General features: G+C 43.9%; 1 protein-coding gene across 1 annotated transcript in view; it reads right to left on the reverse strand.

Moving 5' to 3' along the window:
* The window catches only part of itga9 (integrin subunit alpha 9), a 404663-nt gene extending 390979 nt beyond the window's left edge, over nucleotides 1–13684 (reverse strand). Inside the window, exon 1 of the mRNA XM_008112818.3 lies at nucleotides 13307–13684. Coding sequence (XP_008111025.1) covers nucleotides 13307–13473 — 167 coding nt within the window. The 5' untranslated portion in view covers nucleotides 13474–13684. The remainder of the gene's footprint in view (nucleotides 1–13306) is intronic.
* Nucleotides 13685–17207: the final 3523 nt, after the last annotated feature.

A 17207-nucleotide genomic window follows, 5' to 3' on the forward strand; every position in this document is an offset into this window, starting at 1 on the left:
GGACTCAGATAACTCAGTTCAAAGCAGATATTTTGAGTTATATGGCTGTGTGCAAGGGCCCTCTCTCTTTGCCTCCTTGTCATGTTGCTGTAGCAGGCAGAAGGAATGCCCAGCTTGCCAAAGGTTATATGCTACTTAGGGTCCTTCCACACAGGACCTATATCCCAGGATCCAATCACAAATTTTCTGTGTATCCCACATTATCTGGCAGTGTGGACTCATATAATCCAGTTTAACATCAAAGGCCTGGGATGGTATCCTGGAATGTGAACTATTTTCACACCCTGCTCCTTTGGATCTTAATAATAATAATAATAATAATAATAATAATAATAATAATAATAATAATATCCAGCATGTCTATCTTGTTTGTTGTGTCATACAATAAAATAAAATAATAATAATAATTTGTGTGTTGTCATGACCAGAATCAATGCTTTTATTTTTCAGTGATTGGTTTTTTTTTTTTTTGGGGGGGGGGGGGGGACCAAAATTTCTGTTCGCCTACACTTGAAAATTACATTGGACCTCCTCTGAGCCCAGGTCCACACTGAATGCATAATACTACAAGCTGTACTGTTCCCAGGAATAGAGCCCCACCTATCTATGAGAAATACATGCGAATGTTGTGAACAGTCAGTGGTTATTCCTGCCTTCATGCAAAAGATTTGAGATGAATTTAGCACCATGCAATCCAGAATGTCACATATTCATAAAGCTCATGAGCTGTGAAAAGGATGTTCAAATTCTCTTAGTTTTTGAAGCTCGTCGAAATGTTACTTTTTGAGAACTCCAGCATACCCCAACCAGAATAGCCAGTATAAAAAGCTAACTTTTCAAGGCAGTAATTCTTTCATTCTGCACACAAAATGATTGAGATTCAATGGCAAAATGAAGGATGCAGGGGTATTCTTTAGTTAGTGCTGGAGTTAGTGCTCCTCCATCTCCGTTGTGGCTGCGTATGCTGACAGTTGCTTTCTGAAGGCCAAGTTCAGCTCTTTACCATTTCAAACACGGGTGGTATGCGATGAATTTCAGTCTTCCAGTTCTCACTGGAAGTTGTTAAGGCTGCTAAAATATATTCCATCCGGCAGAACCAGACCTGTTGTATTTCAAATTGAGAACCTCTCTCTTATATTCACACTGAAAACATCTGCTGTCAAGATGATGGGTTACTGTAGTTTCCAAGAAAGAGCAAAAGACATAGACAACCAGACCAAACACATGCACTGCTTAGTGAAGCATATGAGACTGGCATGCCCAATTAGCCACTATGTCCAAATTATCATTGGTAAGGAAAACATTGGATTGCATGTGGAAGCAGCTCGTTAATTTGACATTTGAAATTACTCTACACAAGCATCTGCAGTTATTAAGGCCAATTCACACCGCCAACCTGCTCGTTTGTAGCAAAATTCAAACAGAGATAATTACTACTGCTCAGGAATTGCCGTGATTATAAAATGATGAAAAGCTGGATTTCAAGTCTCAGTGGAGATACTCCACAAGGCCAACCCTACCAAATAGCCAGAATGAAGTAATTGCCTCAGACAATGACTGATGAAGAAGCAATGGTGAGTAGGGATGTGCTTGTTGAAATAATGCATTCTCCTTACTGTAGGAAGATCATCAAATAGTGTGCAGCTTTTAAAGATGTTCTCACCCTTAACTTCTTTTCCTGATCTCTCACATGACCATGTGGTGGCCAATGCATGAGGGATAGCTAAGCAAAGAAAGTTGTCCATCACCAAATATCATAGTCTTGACAAAGCAGATGCAACTTTCCACAAGCCCGGAAGGGAATATGTCTGGATGAGGCGAACAAATTGAAATTGAATCCAGACAAGACACTGGTCAGTCAAGAAGACTGAACAGAGTATAGGGTTACAGCCTGTGCTGGATAGTGTTACACTCCCTCTGAAGGTGCAGGTTTGCAGCTTGGGACTCATCTTGGACTCATTGCCGAGCCTGGAATCCCAGGTTTCAGCAGTGGCCAGGGGAGATTTTGCACAATTAAAGTTTGTGCGCCAGTTGCACCGGTACCTTGAGAAGCCAGACTTGGCCATGATGGTCTACACTGTTCTTACATCTCGAATAGATTACTGCAACGCGCTCTACGTGGAATTGCCTTTGAAGACTGTTCAGAAGCTTCAAGTGATCCAATGGGCAGCAGTCAGACTCCTCACTGGAGCATACAACCCCCTTGTTACGTCAGCTCCACTGGCTGCCAGTCTGCTACCGAGCATAATTCAAAGTACTGACTTTAGCCTATAAAAGCCCTAAATCAGTGATGGCGAACCTATGACACGCGTGTTAACACTGACATGCCTAGCCATTTTTGCTGACACGCGGCCGCATGCCAAGAAGGACGTTTTATCCTTGGCTCCTGCACGGCCAGGTGCAGTAGCCAAGGATGAAACATTTGCTGTAGTGTGGCGAAGGCTGCTAGTGTGGCAAAAGGGGCTCCACTAGGCCAGGCCGCTGCCTCAGTTCGGGGGGAGTGGCCAAATCCCCGGATGAGTGAAACGGAAAAGGAGGGGGAGCGTCATCCAGGCATAGTGAAGGGAGGGAAGGGGAGCTGAGGAAAGGGAGTGAGAGCAGCCACCGGCCTCCAAGGCTGGGCCAGCACAAAGAGAAGCCACTGCTGTGGCTCTGAGGAGGGTTTTTGTTCAGTCACTGCAGGCAGTGCAGGCCGCAGAGGGCACCAGGTAAGCTTAGCCTGGGCTTCAGGGGAGCACCCATTTGCCTGATGCCAGTCAGAAGTGGCTTTGGTGCACCAGTTGAGGTCCTTCATCCAAGTACAGCTTGCTCCAAATCCCTGGAGCGGTGGAGGTGATAGCGCCCTCAGGGATCCAGCCGGGGCGGGGGAGGAAGGAGGCCTGCCACTCCGCTGGTGCAGGCCCTCGGTTCATCCTGCCCCACCTTCCTTGGGGTGAATGGATGAATGAATTTTATTGCAATGGTCACAGACCAAGATCCTTGGTTATGCTTATTCTGTGGAATGAATGCAGTTTGCCACCTCTTTAGCTGTTCTGGTGGGATCCCCTGGTGACTCAATGGGTTAAAACCTTGTGCTGGCAGGACTGCCAACTGAAAGGTAAGCGGTTCAAATCCGGGGAGTGGAGTGAGCTCCCGTCTGTCAGCTCCAGCTCCTCATACGGGGACATGAGAGAAGCTTCTCACTTGACGGTAAAACTTCTGGGGGTCCCCTGGGCAACATCCTTGCAGACAGCCAATTCTCTCACACCAGAAGTGACTTGCAGTTTCTCAAGTCGCTCCTGACACACACAAAAAAACTGTCCTGGTTCTCTGTTATGAGATTCTGGGTGCTGTAGTTTTACAAGGTCCTTAGCCTTCTCTGCCAAAGAATGCTGTTGCCTGACCAAACTACAACTCCCAGCATTGCATTGCATTGAGCTAGGGCAATTAAAAGTGGTGTCAGGCATGAAGGAAAGGAGAAGTGGAGAGATACAGGAAGGACAAAGAAGTGATTGATAGGAAGACAAAGAAAAGGGGGCAGAGAGATCAATAGGAAGAAAGGAATGAGGCATTAAATACCTATCTGAAGCTCAAAGAGCTTTAACCTATTTTCATTTTAGCCCTTTACTATTGCAAAGTTGTGCAGGTTTGCCATAGTTGAACAATGACAGCTGTCTTGACATGATCTTTGTATTTGCAAAACCCATGCCATCTCTGATGTTCTTATCTTGAAGACCTACAACTTTAATAGTGTGGGTAGCCACTTCACTAATGTCAAGCACAATGACTTCACAAAGTCACAGTGTTCATACTTGCTATAGTTATTTTGTCACCTGGTGGGTAATCTTCATGTGATGGGACTCTCTGTACTTATCTAAGATGGCCCTTGGATGGCCGATATGCAGTCACTGGTGCCATACCCAAAGTTTTGATAGAAACTGATAGAGTAGTGGTTCTCAACCTGTGGGTCCTCAGATGTTTTGGCCTACACAACTCCCAGAAATTCTTGCCAGTTTATGAGTTATTAGGGTTTCTGAGAGTTGAAGGCCAAAACATCTGGGGACCCACAGGCTGAGAACCACTGTGATAGAGCTTGTAGTCAATTAGCATAGAACTTAAAGGCCTGAGTTGACTTTATCCCACAGCTGAGTACAATTTTGTAGGAGTATCACAAGTGACCAAGTGAAACTCTACACAGGTTCTCCAAATATACATGCACAAAAGGGCACCCTTGTACATATGTGCATTTTACTCCTTTACTTCATTCCTTCCAGGAATGCTTGCTGAATGTTTAACTCAAAAAACCACCCATCTCAAAGGAATTGTGGGCAGTTACCTGGATGAATTCCCAATAACTACCAAGAACTGGCTCATGAGAACAATCTCTCCTTTACCTCCATTTCGCTTTTTTTTAAAAAATGCATTGCAGATTCTGCAGACCTAATAACAAAGGCAGTAGGTTAAGAATATGGTATTATCTTGTCATGTCAAGTCAGCCAAATGTTAATTTGTAATCAATGGAAAACCAGCATGGGCCTACAAGACAGACCCACAATCAGATTTATGGCTTTGTGGATTGGGGGGAAAAACTCTTATTAAATATTATTTGGTCATTTGCAACTTCCAGGAAATATCAACGTTTGCCCCTCTACACCACATCCAAAAAAGAGCACAATTACTTTAATGCCACAATGCCTTCTTTAAATAAACATAAGCAACCTCAGACTTCTCAACCAATGCCAATTCCATGCCATGCCCAAACCACAGGAAGATCTTTCTGCAACAACAAATAATGAATGATTGAAACTGAGATAATTTACAACTCTGGCTTTGAAAGAGAACGCCGTTGCACTGAAATTGCTGGTAGTGCCAAAAGTAGTCTTTGCTACTTTCTTTAATAGATTATACAATGAAGACTGCTGTGCCAATGTGATTTCTCTACACACACAACCATACAGCATGCCTCTTCTCTTGGACAGCTTAATTTAAAATTTAAAATGGGATTGGCAAGAGGTATTAACATCAAGGACAGACAATGTTCCCTTAATGCATTAATTCAGAATAGTGAAATTAAACTCTGCCCCATCTTAAAGAGTAAAGGATGTAGTATACTAAGATGTAACTGAATGACAACACATAGCCCTCCCACCCACCAAAAACATGACAGATGAGAGGAAACCCATTCCTGGTCACAAATTATAAACATCATATCCATGCCAAGTTGGGTTTGTAGATGTTGTGTTGTGGTTGTGGCAGAGACTGACAGCCACTTCTCAAAATGATTGTTCTAATTTGCAGTCTCCATTAGTTTTGGGGACTAAGAGAAGACTGATATAGCCCATTCCTTCGAGAGAGGCTTTTCCCATGCTACTGGCTCAGTGTCAGTATACCTCAACCAGCATAGTGCAATCCAAGTTGGTACTTCTGACAGTAACATGGAACTGTGACTGAAGGCAAACTATGGGAGAAGGCCTTCACCATCACTGAACACAGCTAGTGAGTCAACAACAACAACAACAATAACAACAATCATATTTTATTTGTATTCTGCCCTATCTCTCCAAGGGGACTCAGGGTGGATTCCAGCATACACAAACACAATGGCAAACATTAAATGCCTAGAAACAACGAAACACAGATAAAGGTAAAGGCTCCCCCTTCCAGCTCTGAGGGGTGGTGCTCATCTCCCGTTCTGGGGGGTGACACTCATCTCCATTTCTAAGCCGAAGAGTCTGCATTGTCTGTAGACACTTACTAGGTCATGTGGTCAGCAGGACTGCCTGGAGCACCATTTACCTTCTCGCCAAGGTGGTATCTATTGATCTACTCACATTTACATGTTTTCAAACTGCTAGGCTGGCAGAAGCTGGGGCTAACAGCGGGAGCTCACCCCATCCCATGGATTGGAACTGCAAATCTTCTGGTCAGCAAATTCTGCAGCTCATCAGTTTAACCCCTTGTGCCACCGCAACCCCTTGAGTTCTCAGGGGCAGTTTATCGGCCACTACTGGAAAATAATGCCAGACAGAACAGTTCAACCAAGGAATTCTGAATGTCTGAGCCTATATTGAATCATCCAGACTATGCAAACCACTCCCAATATGCAGTTGGATAAGAGTTCTTCACATCCTTTTCTAAATTAAAAATCCCAGGACCCCATAGGAGGAAATCATGAGAGCTAAAGTGGAATCACTAAATAGTGTGAGAAGACATGTCACTGAAATATGAACTCTTCAAATCATGCATGCTGTCACTGGGATTTTCCTCCTCATTCTTGGTTTAAAAACCAACAAGCACCCACTCTTTCAGACCATGACTATTCCTAGCATCCCATGTGTGCAAGAATGCCTTTCTTGCACTACAACAGGGATGGAAAGACTGCAGCCCTTTGATTTTGTTGACAGCCCATAACTCCTACCATCACAAGGCAGTACAAGCAATGGAGAAAGATTAGGGATGTTAGCAGTTCAACATATGGAGAGAGAATTAGGTACAGAATAAAGTGTGCATGCTATTTTGTGAGTCATTGCTCTAAACACTCACACATACCATATATTCTTACGATTCTAAGACACTAGTGTATCTTAGGCACCTTCTACACTGTAGGGCACATTTATTTCAGTACCAGCAACAGAAAAAAGCACCTGTGATTCTAGGGTCATATAAAGAGCAGATTATCTTCTTTGAACTTGAAGCGGGAAAAGAGATGGCTAGAGAGTGTGTGGCGAGAATTCTCTGACGGAGTATCGAAATCAGCTTATAGGGCATTCATGGAGTCCTATGGACATGCTATCATCGAAGCAAAGCGAGTATATTACACCTCTCTGATAGTGTCTGCCATCTTACGCCTGGCAAAATTGTTTAAAATTATTCGATCGTTAACGACGGTCCCTATTGTCCCAAAAAGTGATTATCAGGCCCTTTCAGCCGAGGCTTTTCAGAGCTATTTTACCGACAAGATCTCGCTACTACGCCGGGACCTCCCTGCCACAATCAACACAGTGAGAGAACTTGAGACTCCGTGGCCACTCGCTGGACCCACCCTCGACCGGTTCATCCGGCTGGACGCAGAGGCTCTCGATAGGCTCATAGCTACAGCTAGACTGACCACTTGATCCCTCGATCCGTGTCCTTCTTGGTTGGCCTGGAGGGATTGCGTGACCCGCTGCTGATGATAATAACAGCTCCCTTGAGCAAGGAGTATTTCCAGAGGGCTTAAAAGAGGCGGTGGTCTCTCCTCTGCTGAAAAAAACAGATTTAGATCGCTCGGTTCCCTCCAGCTACCGCCCAGTTTCGAATCTTTCGTTTCTGGGCAAGGTGATTGAGAGGGCAGTAGCAATTCTTAGACGACACAGCCAGACTGGATCCTTTCCAATCTGGCTTCCGTGTGGGGAAGGGGACAGAGACTGTATTGGTTTCCATCACAGATCATCTTCGATGCCAGCTTGACCAGGGTGGGTCAGTGCTGCTTGTGTTATTAGATCTCACAGCAGCATTTGACACAGTCGATCACAATCTTCTGACCCACCGCCTTGCCGTTGCTGGAGTCAGGGGGACAGCTTTAAATTGGCTAGCCTCCTTTCTTCACAACCGTGGACAGCGAGTAGAGAGGGAAGGCCTGGTCTCTGAAAGGTCCCCTCTACTTTGTGGGGTTCCTCAGGGGACCGTTCTCTCCCCTCTGTTGTTTAACATCTATATGTGACCACTTGCTCAGATGGTCCGAGATTTCGGGCTTGAGTGTTATCAACACGCTGATGACACTCAGCTTGTGTTAAAGATAGAAGGGTGACCGGATTCTGTACCTGACAATTTTCATCAGTGCCTCGAGGCATTCCAGCAGGTTGAGGGTGAATCCAGCAAAGACGGAGATCCTATGGCTGGGTCAACCTGGCAGCGGAGATATCCAGTTGCCAACCCTGGATGGCGAAGCGCTATGCCCGTCTTCACTGCTAAAGAGTCTGGGAGTCCTCTTGGACCCTTTACTGACGATGGAGGCCTAGGTCTCCGCCGTTAGCAAAACCGCCTTTTTTCATCTTCGGCAGGCGAGACGGCTAGCCCCCTATCTGTCTAGGGACGACCTAGCTATGGTGATCCAGGCTACGTTCATCTCAAGACTGGACTACTGTAATGCCCTTTACATTGGCCTTCCTGTCTTGGTGATCTGGAAGCTCAAATTGGTGCAAAATGCAGCTGCCCGGCTCCTTGCGGGAGATCCCTCCATTCTGAGGACCAAGAACTACTGGAAGTCCCCAGTTTTAAGACCTTGCATCTAACAACAACTAGACCCAGAGCCTTTTCAGCAGTGGCACCATCTCTCTGGAACACTCTGCCAACTGAGGTTCATGCCTTGCGGGACTTATCAGCCTTTCGCAGGGAATGTAAGACACACCTGTTTCGGCAGGCTTTTGATTTCTGTTATTGATGTTTTTAAAAAATGCTTTTAGGATGTTTTTTACGATGTTTATAAATTGTTAGATTTTAGCCTGTTCTTGTAAGCCGTCCCGAGCCCTAGGGAGTAGTGGCATATAAGTTTGAATAATAAATAAATAAATAAATAAATAAATAAAATTATATGGCAGTTAAGAGTCAGATAATCCATTTCAAAGCAGATAATATGGATTATCTGATTTGATAATTTGGGTTATATTGTAATTGTAGAAGGGGCCCTAGAATCACAGGTGCTTTTTTCTGTTGCTGGAACTGAAATAAGTCTGCCTTACAGTCAATAGTGTCTTAGAATTTAAGAAATATGGTATATGCAGCTGCTGCAGAATCAGCTGGAGAATACTGCCAGAAAAAGAGGAGAGAAAAAAAGAAATTGCCCCAGCCATTCATCCTAATAACCAATAAGTCAGCTAGACAGCAGACTCCCTCAGTCACATGAGAGAGAGAGAGTGGATGAATGTCTTTGGGGAGTTCCAACTCGAAACATTTTCTCTCATCCTCACAAAAGACAACTGTAGGCATTTTAGAATACCATTCAATCAATAGCACTCAAGGCCGTTCAAATTTAATTTGAGCCAGCACTCCCCAAGGGGAAAGGCCTAGAATTGGTCTGAATGTGAATCAATCAGAGAGAAAACCGAAGATTTGCGACAGACATTCTTAACATGTCATGTAAATCTTAAGGATTTAGCCATGTATGAAAAAGTTAGTTCACAGATGTGCATGATGTCCTGTGGAACGTGCTTCTAGGACTAAACCAAGCAGGTTTAAGGTTAGGTTTCCACTAAATATTAGAAGGTGCTTCTTGAAACTGAGATCAACTTGGCAATGGAACCAGTTACTCAAAAGGATGGTGGGAAGGTTGCCTTTCCTGGAAATCTTCTTGTAGAGGCTGGACAGGTTTGGGATTCTTGTGTGAAGCATGTAATGGGATAAGATAGCCTAAAAGGACACCTCCAATTCTATGCTTTTAAATTCTAGACCTCTGAACATATACCGAGCATCTCTAGGGCCCCTTCCACACAGCTGTATAAAATCCACATTGAACTGGATTATATGGCAGTGTGGACTCAGATAACCCAGTTCAAAGCAGATATTGTGGATAATCTGCCTTGATATTCTGGGTAATATGGCTGTGTGGAAGGACCCTAGCTCAGCAGGGAGAAAACACAATTCTGTCAAAAGGCTGCATTTAAATGAGATCTAGCACTGCAATGGTGTAGCGGTTTGAGCTACAGACCTGAGATGGAGATCTATGGAGGATGCCTGCCATAGATGCAGGCGAAACGGCAGGAAAGAATGCTTCTGGAACACGGTCATACAGTCCGGAAAACTCACAGCAATCCACTGAGATGGATTCCCTACTTGGCCATGGAAACTCACTTGGTGATCCTGGGCAAGTCACACTCTCTCAGCTCCAGAAAACCTATGAGTAGGTTGCCTTAAGGTTGCCTTTCATTGGAAACAATGTGAAAGCACACAATTGTCACCAAGAGAAGAAGTGGCCGTTTCTTTCTTTTTCTTGGTGAAATCTACAATGCGGTTCAATCCTTAATGCAGTGGTTTCCAACCTTTGGGCCTCCAGGTGTTTTGGACTTCAACTACCAGAAATCCCAGTCAGTTTACCAGTTGTTAAGAACTGTGGGAGCTGAAGTACAAAACACCTGGAGGTCCAAAGGTTAAGAACCACTGCCCTGATGGGACAATTTCCACAGGTGGGCTCTGTGTTTATGTGGCTTAAATGCCATAGTCATAGGGTCGGAAGAGACTACAGTTCAACTCCACTGTGCCAGAAAAGCACAATAAAAGCATCCCCAACAGACGGCCATAAAGCTGAGGTTGAAAAACCTCCAGAGATGGAGACTACAGCACTGTTGAAGAGCTTCCGGTCAGGAAGTTCTTCCTAACATTTAGCTGAAATCTCTTTTCCTGGTGTTTGAATCCACTGCTTTGGGTCCCTAGTCTCAAGGGCAAAAGAAAACCACCCTCCTCAATGCAACATCCTTTTCAAATATTTAAATATGGCTATTGTGTCGCCTCATAATGTTCTCGGGAATAAAACATATCTAGGTTGCTGTGAGTTTTCATGGCCATGTTCCAAAAGCATTATTTCCTGACATTTCGCCTGCATCTATGGCAGGCATCCTCAGAGGTTGTGAGGTCTGTTGGAAACTAGGCAAATATGGTTTATATATCTATGGAATGTCCAGCACCAGAGAAAGAACTGTCTGTTGGAGGCAGGTGTGAATGTTTCAATTGGCCACCTTGATTAGCATTGAATAGCCTTGCAGCTTCAAGGTCTGGCTGTTTACTGCCTGGGGGAATCCATTGTTGGGAGGTGTTAGCTGGCCCTGATTGATTCATGTCTGGAATTCCTCTGTTTTTTTTTAATATTGTTCTTTATTTACTGTCTTGATTTTAGAGGGGATTTTTTAATGCTGGTAACCAGACTGTGTTCATTTTCATTGTTTCCTCCTTTCCGTTGAAATTGTCCACATGCTTGTGAATTTCAATGGCTTCTCTGTGTAGCCTGACATGGTGATCTAGCATTTCTGTGATCTCAGATAATATGCGGTGTCCAGGTTGGTTCATCAAGTGCTCTGCTATGTTTGACTTCTAGGGTTGAGTCTGCAGTGCCTTTCATGTTTCATCCAACCAGAGAAGTCAGCCATAGCAGAGCACTTGATGAACCAACCTAGACACTGCATATTATTTGAGAACACAGAAATGCTGGGCCACTCTAACAACCATGTCAGACTACACAGAGAAGCCACTGAAATCCAATTTCAACAGAAAGGAGGAAACCATGAAAATGAACACAAACTGCCTACCAGTATTTTAAAAAAATCTAAAATCAGGACAGTAAAAAAAAAGAACAACACTCAGAAAACAAAGCAATTCCAGACATGAATCAATCAGGATCAGCTAACACCTCCCAACAAAGGATTCCCCCAGGCAGTAAGCAGCCAGACCTTGCAGCTGCAAGGCTATTCAATGCTAATCGTGGTGGCCAATTGAAACATTCACACCTGCCTCAAACAGATAAGAGTTCTTTCTCCCATGGTGGACATTCCAGAGATATATAAACCTCACTTGAGTAGTTTCCAACAGACCCAGAGCTGTAGCCGGGGGAGGGGGGTTTAGGGGTTCAACCCCCCCTCCTGAAAAATCTGGTTTACTCATGAACTTTAACTGGTTAACCAAATCGCCATGAGTGTCCACTGAAGTTTATCTGTCTTGAGTGTCCACTGGAGTTTATTGATAGAGCCTAATTTCTAAATTATTTTGCGTTATGGAACTACTCTTCACGATTTCCCCAAAAAAGTTTCAACCGCCCACCCACCCCCCACCCCCACACACACACACACATTTTTTTCTGGCTATGGCCCTGAACAGATCTCACAACCTCTGAGCAAAATGTCAGGAGGGAATGGCCATGAGAGCCTTCGACAACATATTGAAACATACAGTAGAGTCTCGCTTATCCAATGTAAACGGGCCGGCAGAATGTTGGATAAGCGAATATGTTGGATAATAAGGAGGGATTAAGGTAAAGCCTATAAAACATTAAATTAGGTTATCTATATACAGTAGAGTCTCGCTTATCCACCGTAAACGGGCCGGCAGAACGTTGGATAAGCGAATATGTTGGATAATAAGGAGAGATTAAGGGAAAGCCTATTAAACATCAAATTAAGTTATGATTTTACAAATTAAGCACCAAAACATCGTTATACAACAAATTTGACAGAAAAAGTAGTTCAATACACAGTAATGCCATAAAGTAATTACTGTATTTACGAAGTTAGCACCAAAATATCACGATGTATTGAAAACTTTGACTCAAAACTGCGTTGGATAATCCAGAACGTTGGATAAGCGAGTGTTGGATAAGTGAGACTCTACTGTATATAAAAGGGTAATGAAATTTCGGCCTAGGACAAAACAACAAAACTACACATCCCAGAAACACTAAACTTGGCAGCACAACCCGTCATCCATGCCTCTACGTTCATACAACAAAAAGCTCCAGCTACTCCAGAAAACGGCCAGGCTTTGAGACTGCAAGGCTATTCACTGCTATTCCACCTGGCCAACAAAGGATTCCCATAAGCCACAGCAACGCGTGGCCGGTCAAAGCTAGTGATTTTATAAATTAAGCACCAAAACATCATGTTATACAACAAATTTGACAGAAAAAGTAGTTCAATACACAGTAATGCTATATAGTAATTACTGTATTTATGAATTTAGCACCAAAATATCACGATGTATTGAAAACATTGACTACAAAAATACGTTGGATAATCCAGAATGTTGGATAAGCGAGTGTTGGATAAGTGAGACTCTACTGTACCTATATCCTTAAGCCCTGCAGGGCTTGGCTTCCAGACCTTTGATTGTTTAGTTGCCCTCCTCTAAACATGTTCCAGATTGTCAAAAAACTGAATTGTGATGCCTAGAATTGGGCACAGTATTCCAGATCTGACCAACACAGGCGATGACTTCCCTATGACACTATACTCCTATTGATGGAGCCTATTCATGTTCAGATGGGAGTTTGCTAAGACTCCAAGTTCCCTTTCCCATGGACTGTTTGTTATCTGTGCCATTTCATGTCTATTGCCCGACATGCATGGCCTGGAGAAGCAGTTGCAAGGAAACCCTTGAAGTTGGGCTGGAGAGAGAGAGAAGCTGGGGGGGAAAGGGTACAATTGGGATGGAGAAGGAAGCAAGAGGAAAGCGGAAAGTTCAGCCCAGCTGCGAGGGCCAGAAGATGACGGAGCTCTCACTCCCACCGGGGAAGCCGGGCCTTGGAAAGCAGGATCAACGCCTCCTTTTGGGGTCCAAGCAAGGAAGGGAGGGCCAAGCTGCGACTCACCATCTCGTGCTATCGTAGTAATGCTCCAGCACGGAGTAGCCGAAGAAAGAGTTGTTGGGTCCCTGGAAGATCACGGGGCGCTCCAGGTCGATGTTGTAGGAGGAAACCGACGCCACGGAGAGCAGCCACAGCAGCCCCTTCAAGCCCCTCCGGGGCCGCCCCGCCATGCTCCCCGATGCAAAGGGGGCTCTCCTCTTCCCGCCGGGGTCCCGGTCGCCCCAAAGCCTCCAAAAGCACGCCTCCGCCCGCGAAAGACACAAGGGAAGGGGAGGCTGCCCGAGGAGAGTCCGATGCCGCAAAAAGACCCTGCTGCTGCTATCAGAGGAGCCAGAGCAAAGCAGCCGGGCTCACTTTGGGACTCTCTTGGCTCTGCCCCGCAGAGACTTTCAGCTCCCCTCCCGCCCAGCCTCGCGTCTCAGCCAAAGCCGGCCCCGCAGCGCCCTCTAGCGACTGCTATTAAATTCTCTCTGGACCAGAGGCGAATTGCATGCCAAAGCTGAAATTGGATGAGAGCAAGTTGGAAGCACATGGGTTGGAACAGAGGTGCTGTCAAACTCACAGACTCATAGAATCATTGAGTTGGAAGAGACCTCATAGGCAAGCCAGTCCAACACCCTGCCGAGAAGCAGGAAATCACATTCAAAGCACCCCCGACAGATGGCCATCCCGCTTCTGCTTAAAAGCCTCCAAAGAAGGAGCCTCCACCACATTCCAGGGCAGAGAGTTCCACTGCTGAACAGCTCTCACAGTGAGGAAGTTTTTCCTAATGTTCATCATCATCATCATTTAATTACTTATTAATCACCCTCCATCCACGATGCTCTAGGCCAGGGGTCCCCAAACTAAGGCCCGGGGGCCGGATGCGGCCCTCCGAGGTCATTTACCTGGCCCCCGCCCTCAGTTTTATAATATATATTGCATATACATATAATATTGATAATATTATAAGGTAATACAATATAACATTAATAATAATACCATATAATAATATTAATTATATAGTCTATGTTATGTATAATATTACTAATAATATTACAGTATAGTGGTATAGTTCAATATAGTAATATATAATGCTAATATTGTGCTATGCTAATAATATAATATATTGTATGTACATATAATTTGTAAGCCACTCTGAGTCCCCTTTGGGGTGAGAAGGGTGTGATACAAATGTAGTAAATAAATGCAGTAAATAATAAATAAATAAATAAATAAATTTTAGACTTAGGCTCACCCAAAGTCTGAAATGACTTGAAGGCACACAACAACAACAACAACAACCCTAATTAATTTGACTATCTCATTGGCCAGAAGCAGGACCACACTTCCCATTGAAATCCTGATAAATGTATGTTGGTTAAAATTGTTTTTATTGTTCTTTCATTGTTCTTGTTCTTGTTGTTGTTGTTGTTTTTGCACTACAAATAAGACATATGCAGTGTGCATCAGAATTTGTTTGTATTTTTTTCAAATGATAATCCGGCCCCTCAACAGTCTGAAGGATTGTGGACTGGCCCTCGGCTTAAAAAGTTTGGGGACCCCTGCTCTAGGCGATTTACAAGATAAAATTGTAAAAGATAAAAATACATACATACAAATATTGATAAAATTAACATCGATTAAAAGCTCTAGTAAAGAGTCAGGTCTTGAGTGCTAGGGTAAAAGGCCCTAACTCACGCATGGCTCTCATATAGTTCAAGTGGAATCTCCTTTCCTGCAGTTTGAAGCCATTGTTCCGTGTCCTAGTCTCCAGAGCAGCAGAAAACAACAGGCGACCCCCCCCCCCCCCCCAGTCTGTATCTTTACATTCAATTTTTTTCTGCCTAAGTGGAGTATCTTGCATTTGTCCCTGTTGAACTTCATTTTGTTAGTTTCGGCCCATCTCTCTAATCTATTAAGATAGTTTTGAATTCTGCTCCTGTCTTCTGGAGTATTGGCTATCCCTCCCAGTTTGGTGTCGTCTGTAAACTTGATGGTCCTGACTTCTAACCCTTCATCTAAGTCGTTAATAAAGATGTTGAACAGAACTGGGCCCAGGACGGAACCCTGCAGCACTCCACTTGTCACTTCTTTCCAGGATGAAGAAGAAGCATTGGTGAGCACTCTTTGGGTTTGTTCACTTAGTCAATTACAGATCCACCTAACCATAGTTTTGCCTAGCCCCATTTAACTAGTTTGTTTGCCAGAAGGTCATGGGGGACGTTGTCGAAAGCCTTACTGAAATCCAGATACACTACATCCTGGCGTTCCCTGCTTTTCATGAAGGGCCCCATCAGTCTCATGGTGGCCATTGAATCCATGAACAAATAATCAATGCAGACAGAGGGCCAACTATAATTTTTTTACGTGGTGGTCGGTTATTTTATTTATTTATTTCATGTCAAAAGGATTGAATAAATTTTGTTTTTGTTTATTTGTTCAGTTACTTCTGACTCTTTGTGACCTCATGGACCAGCCCATGCCGGAGCTCCCTGTCAGCCGTAGCCACCCCCAGCTCCTTCAAGGTCAAGCCAATTACTTCAAGGATACCACCCATCAATCTTGCCCTTGCTTGACCCCTCTTCCTTTTTCCTTCAATTTTCCCCAGAATTATGATCTTCTCCAAGCTTTCTTGTCTTCTCATGATGTGGTCATAGTACTTCATCTTTGCCTCTAATATCCTTCCCTCCAGTGAGCAGTCGGGCATTATTTCCTGGAATATGGACTGGTTGGATCTTCTTGCATTCCAAGACACTCTCAGAATTTTCCTCCAACACCGCAGTTCAAAGGTGTCTATCTTCATTCACTCAGCCTTCATTATGGTCCAGTTCTCACATCCATAGATGACAACAGGGAATACCATTGCTTTAACTATGCGGACCTTCGTTGCCATTGTGATGTCTCTACTCTTTGCTATTTTATCGAGGTTGGTCATTGCTCTCCTCCCAAGAAGTAAACATCTTCTGATTTCCTGGCTGCAGTCTGCATCTGCAGTAATCTTTGCACCTAGAAATATAAAGTTTGTCACTGCCTCCACATTTTCTCCCTCTATTTGCCAGTTATCAATCAATCTGGTTGCCATAATCTGGAAGTATAGACTCATATAATCCAGTTCAAAGCAGAAAATGTGTATTTTCTGTGGTAGTGTAGAAGGGGCCTCAGTTTGGATTTGTAGATGTTATCTGACAAGCACTCCCATCACTTTTGATCTATGGCCCCATTGACACTGACACATAAAATCCAGATTATCTGCTTAGAACTGAAAGTGTAGACCCATATAATCCAGTTCAAAGCAGATAATACGTATTTTATGTAGCATCCTGTGGCACATTTTGCTATAGGTTTTCAATGAATATCTTGTAGAGTCTCAGCCAATTCAACATAGTTGGTGGCAGCCACCAAAACAAAGTTTCTGGAGTATAACAATTCCTTTCAAAGTAAGTACTGTACAATTAAATAAGAAATAACAAACTTAAACTAGGAACAGGGTTTTTGGTTTTTTTTTTTCAAATTTGGTAACATAGTGTTATCCACCATGCAGACTGGGGATTGTGGGAATTGCATCCAAAGCACTTTTAGCTCTGATGCTAGGGAGCAGTTAAATAACATTTTAGAGTCGGGCATCATATTCACAAGCCTTGTCTCTCAAGTCAAACCCCATTCTCCTGACTAGACAGAACAAACTGCAGCCTTGCAGATATGACTGTATCACAACTCCCATCAAGCTCTAGTCATGATGTCTGATGATGAAGAATACAGGAGTGGTAGTCCAGAATCTGGAGAACCACCTAAAATGACATGAAGGGGCGGATTTAGCTCTCAGGCCTTTAGTTTGATACATGTGATTCAACACTGTCAAATTAATGCATCTTGACACCACTTGAACTCCCCTGGCTCAATGCTATGGAATTATGGAAGCTGG

The sequence above is a fragment of the Anolis carolinensis genome, chromosome 6 (genome assembly GCF_035594765.1).
Source record: "Anolis carolinensis isolate JA03-04 chromosome 6, rAnoCar3.1.pri, whole genome shotgun sequence".
NCBI lineage: Eukaryota > Metazoa > Chordata > Lepidosauria > Squamata > Dactyloidae > Anolis > Anolis carolinensis.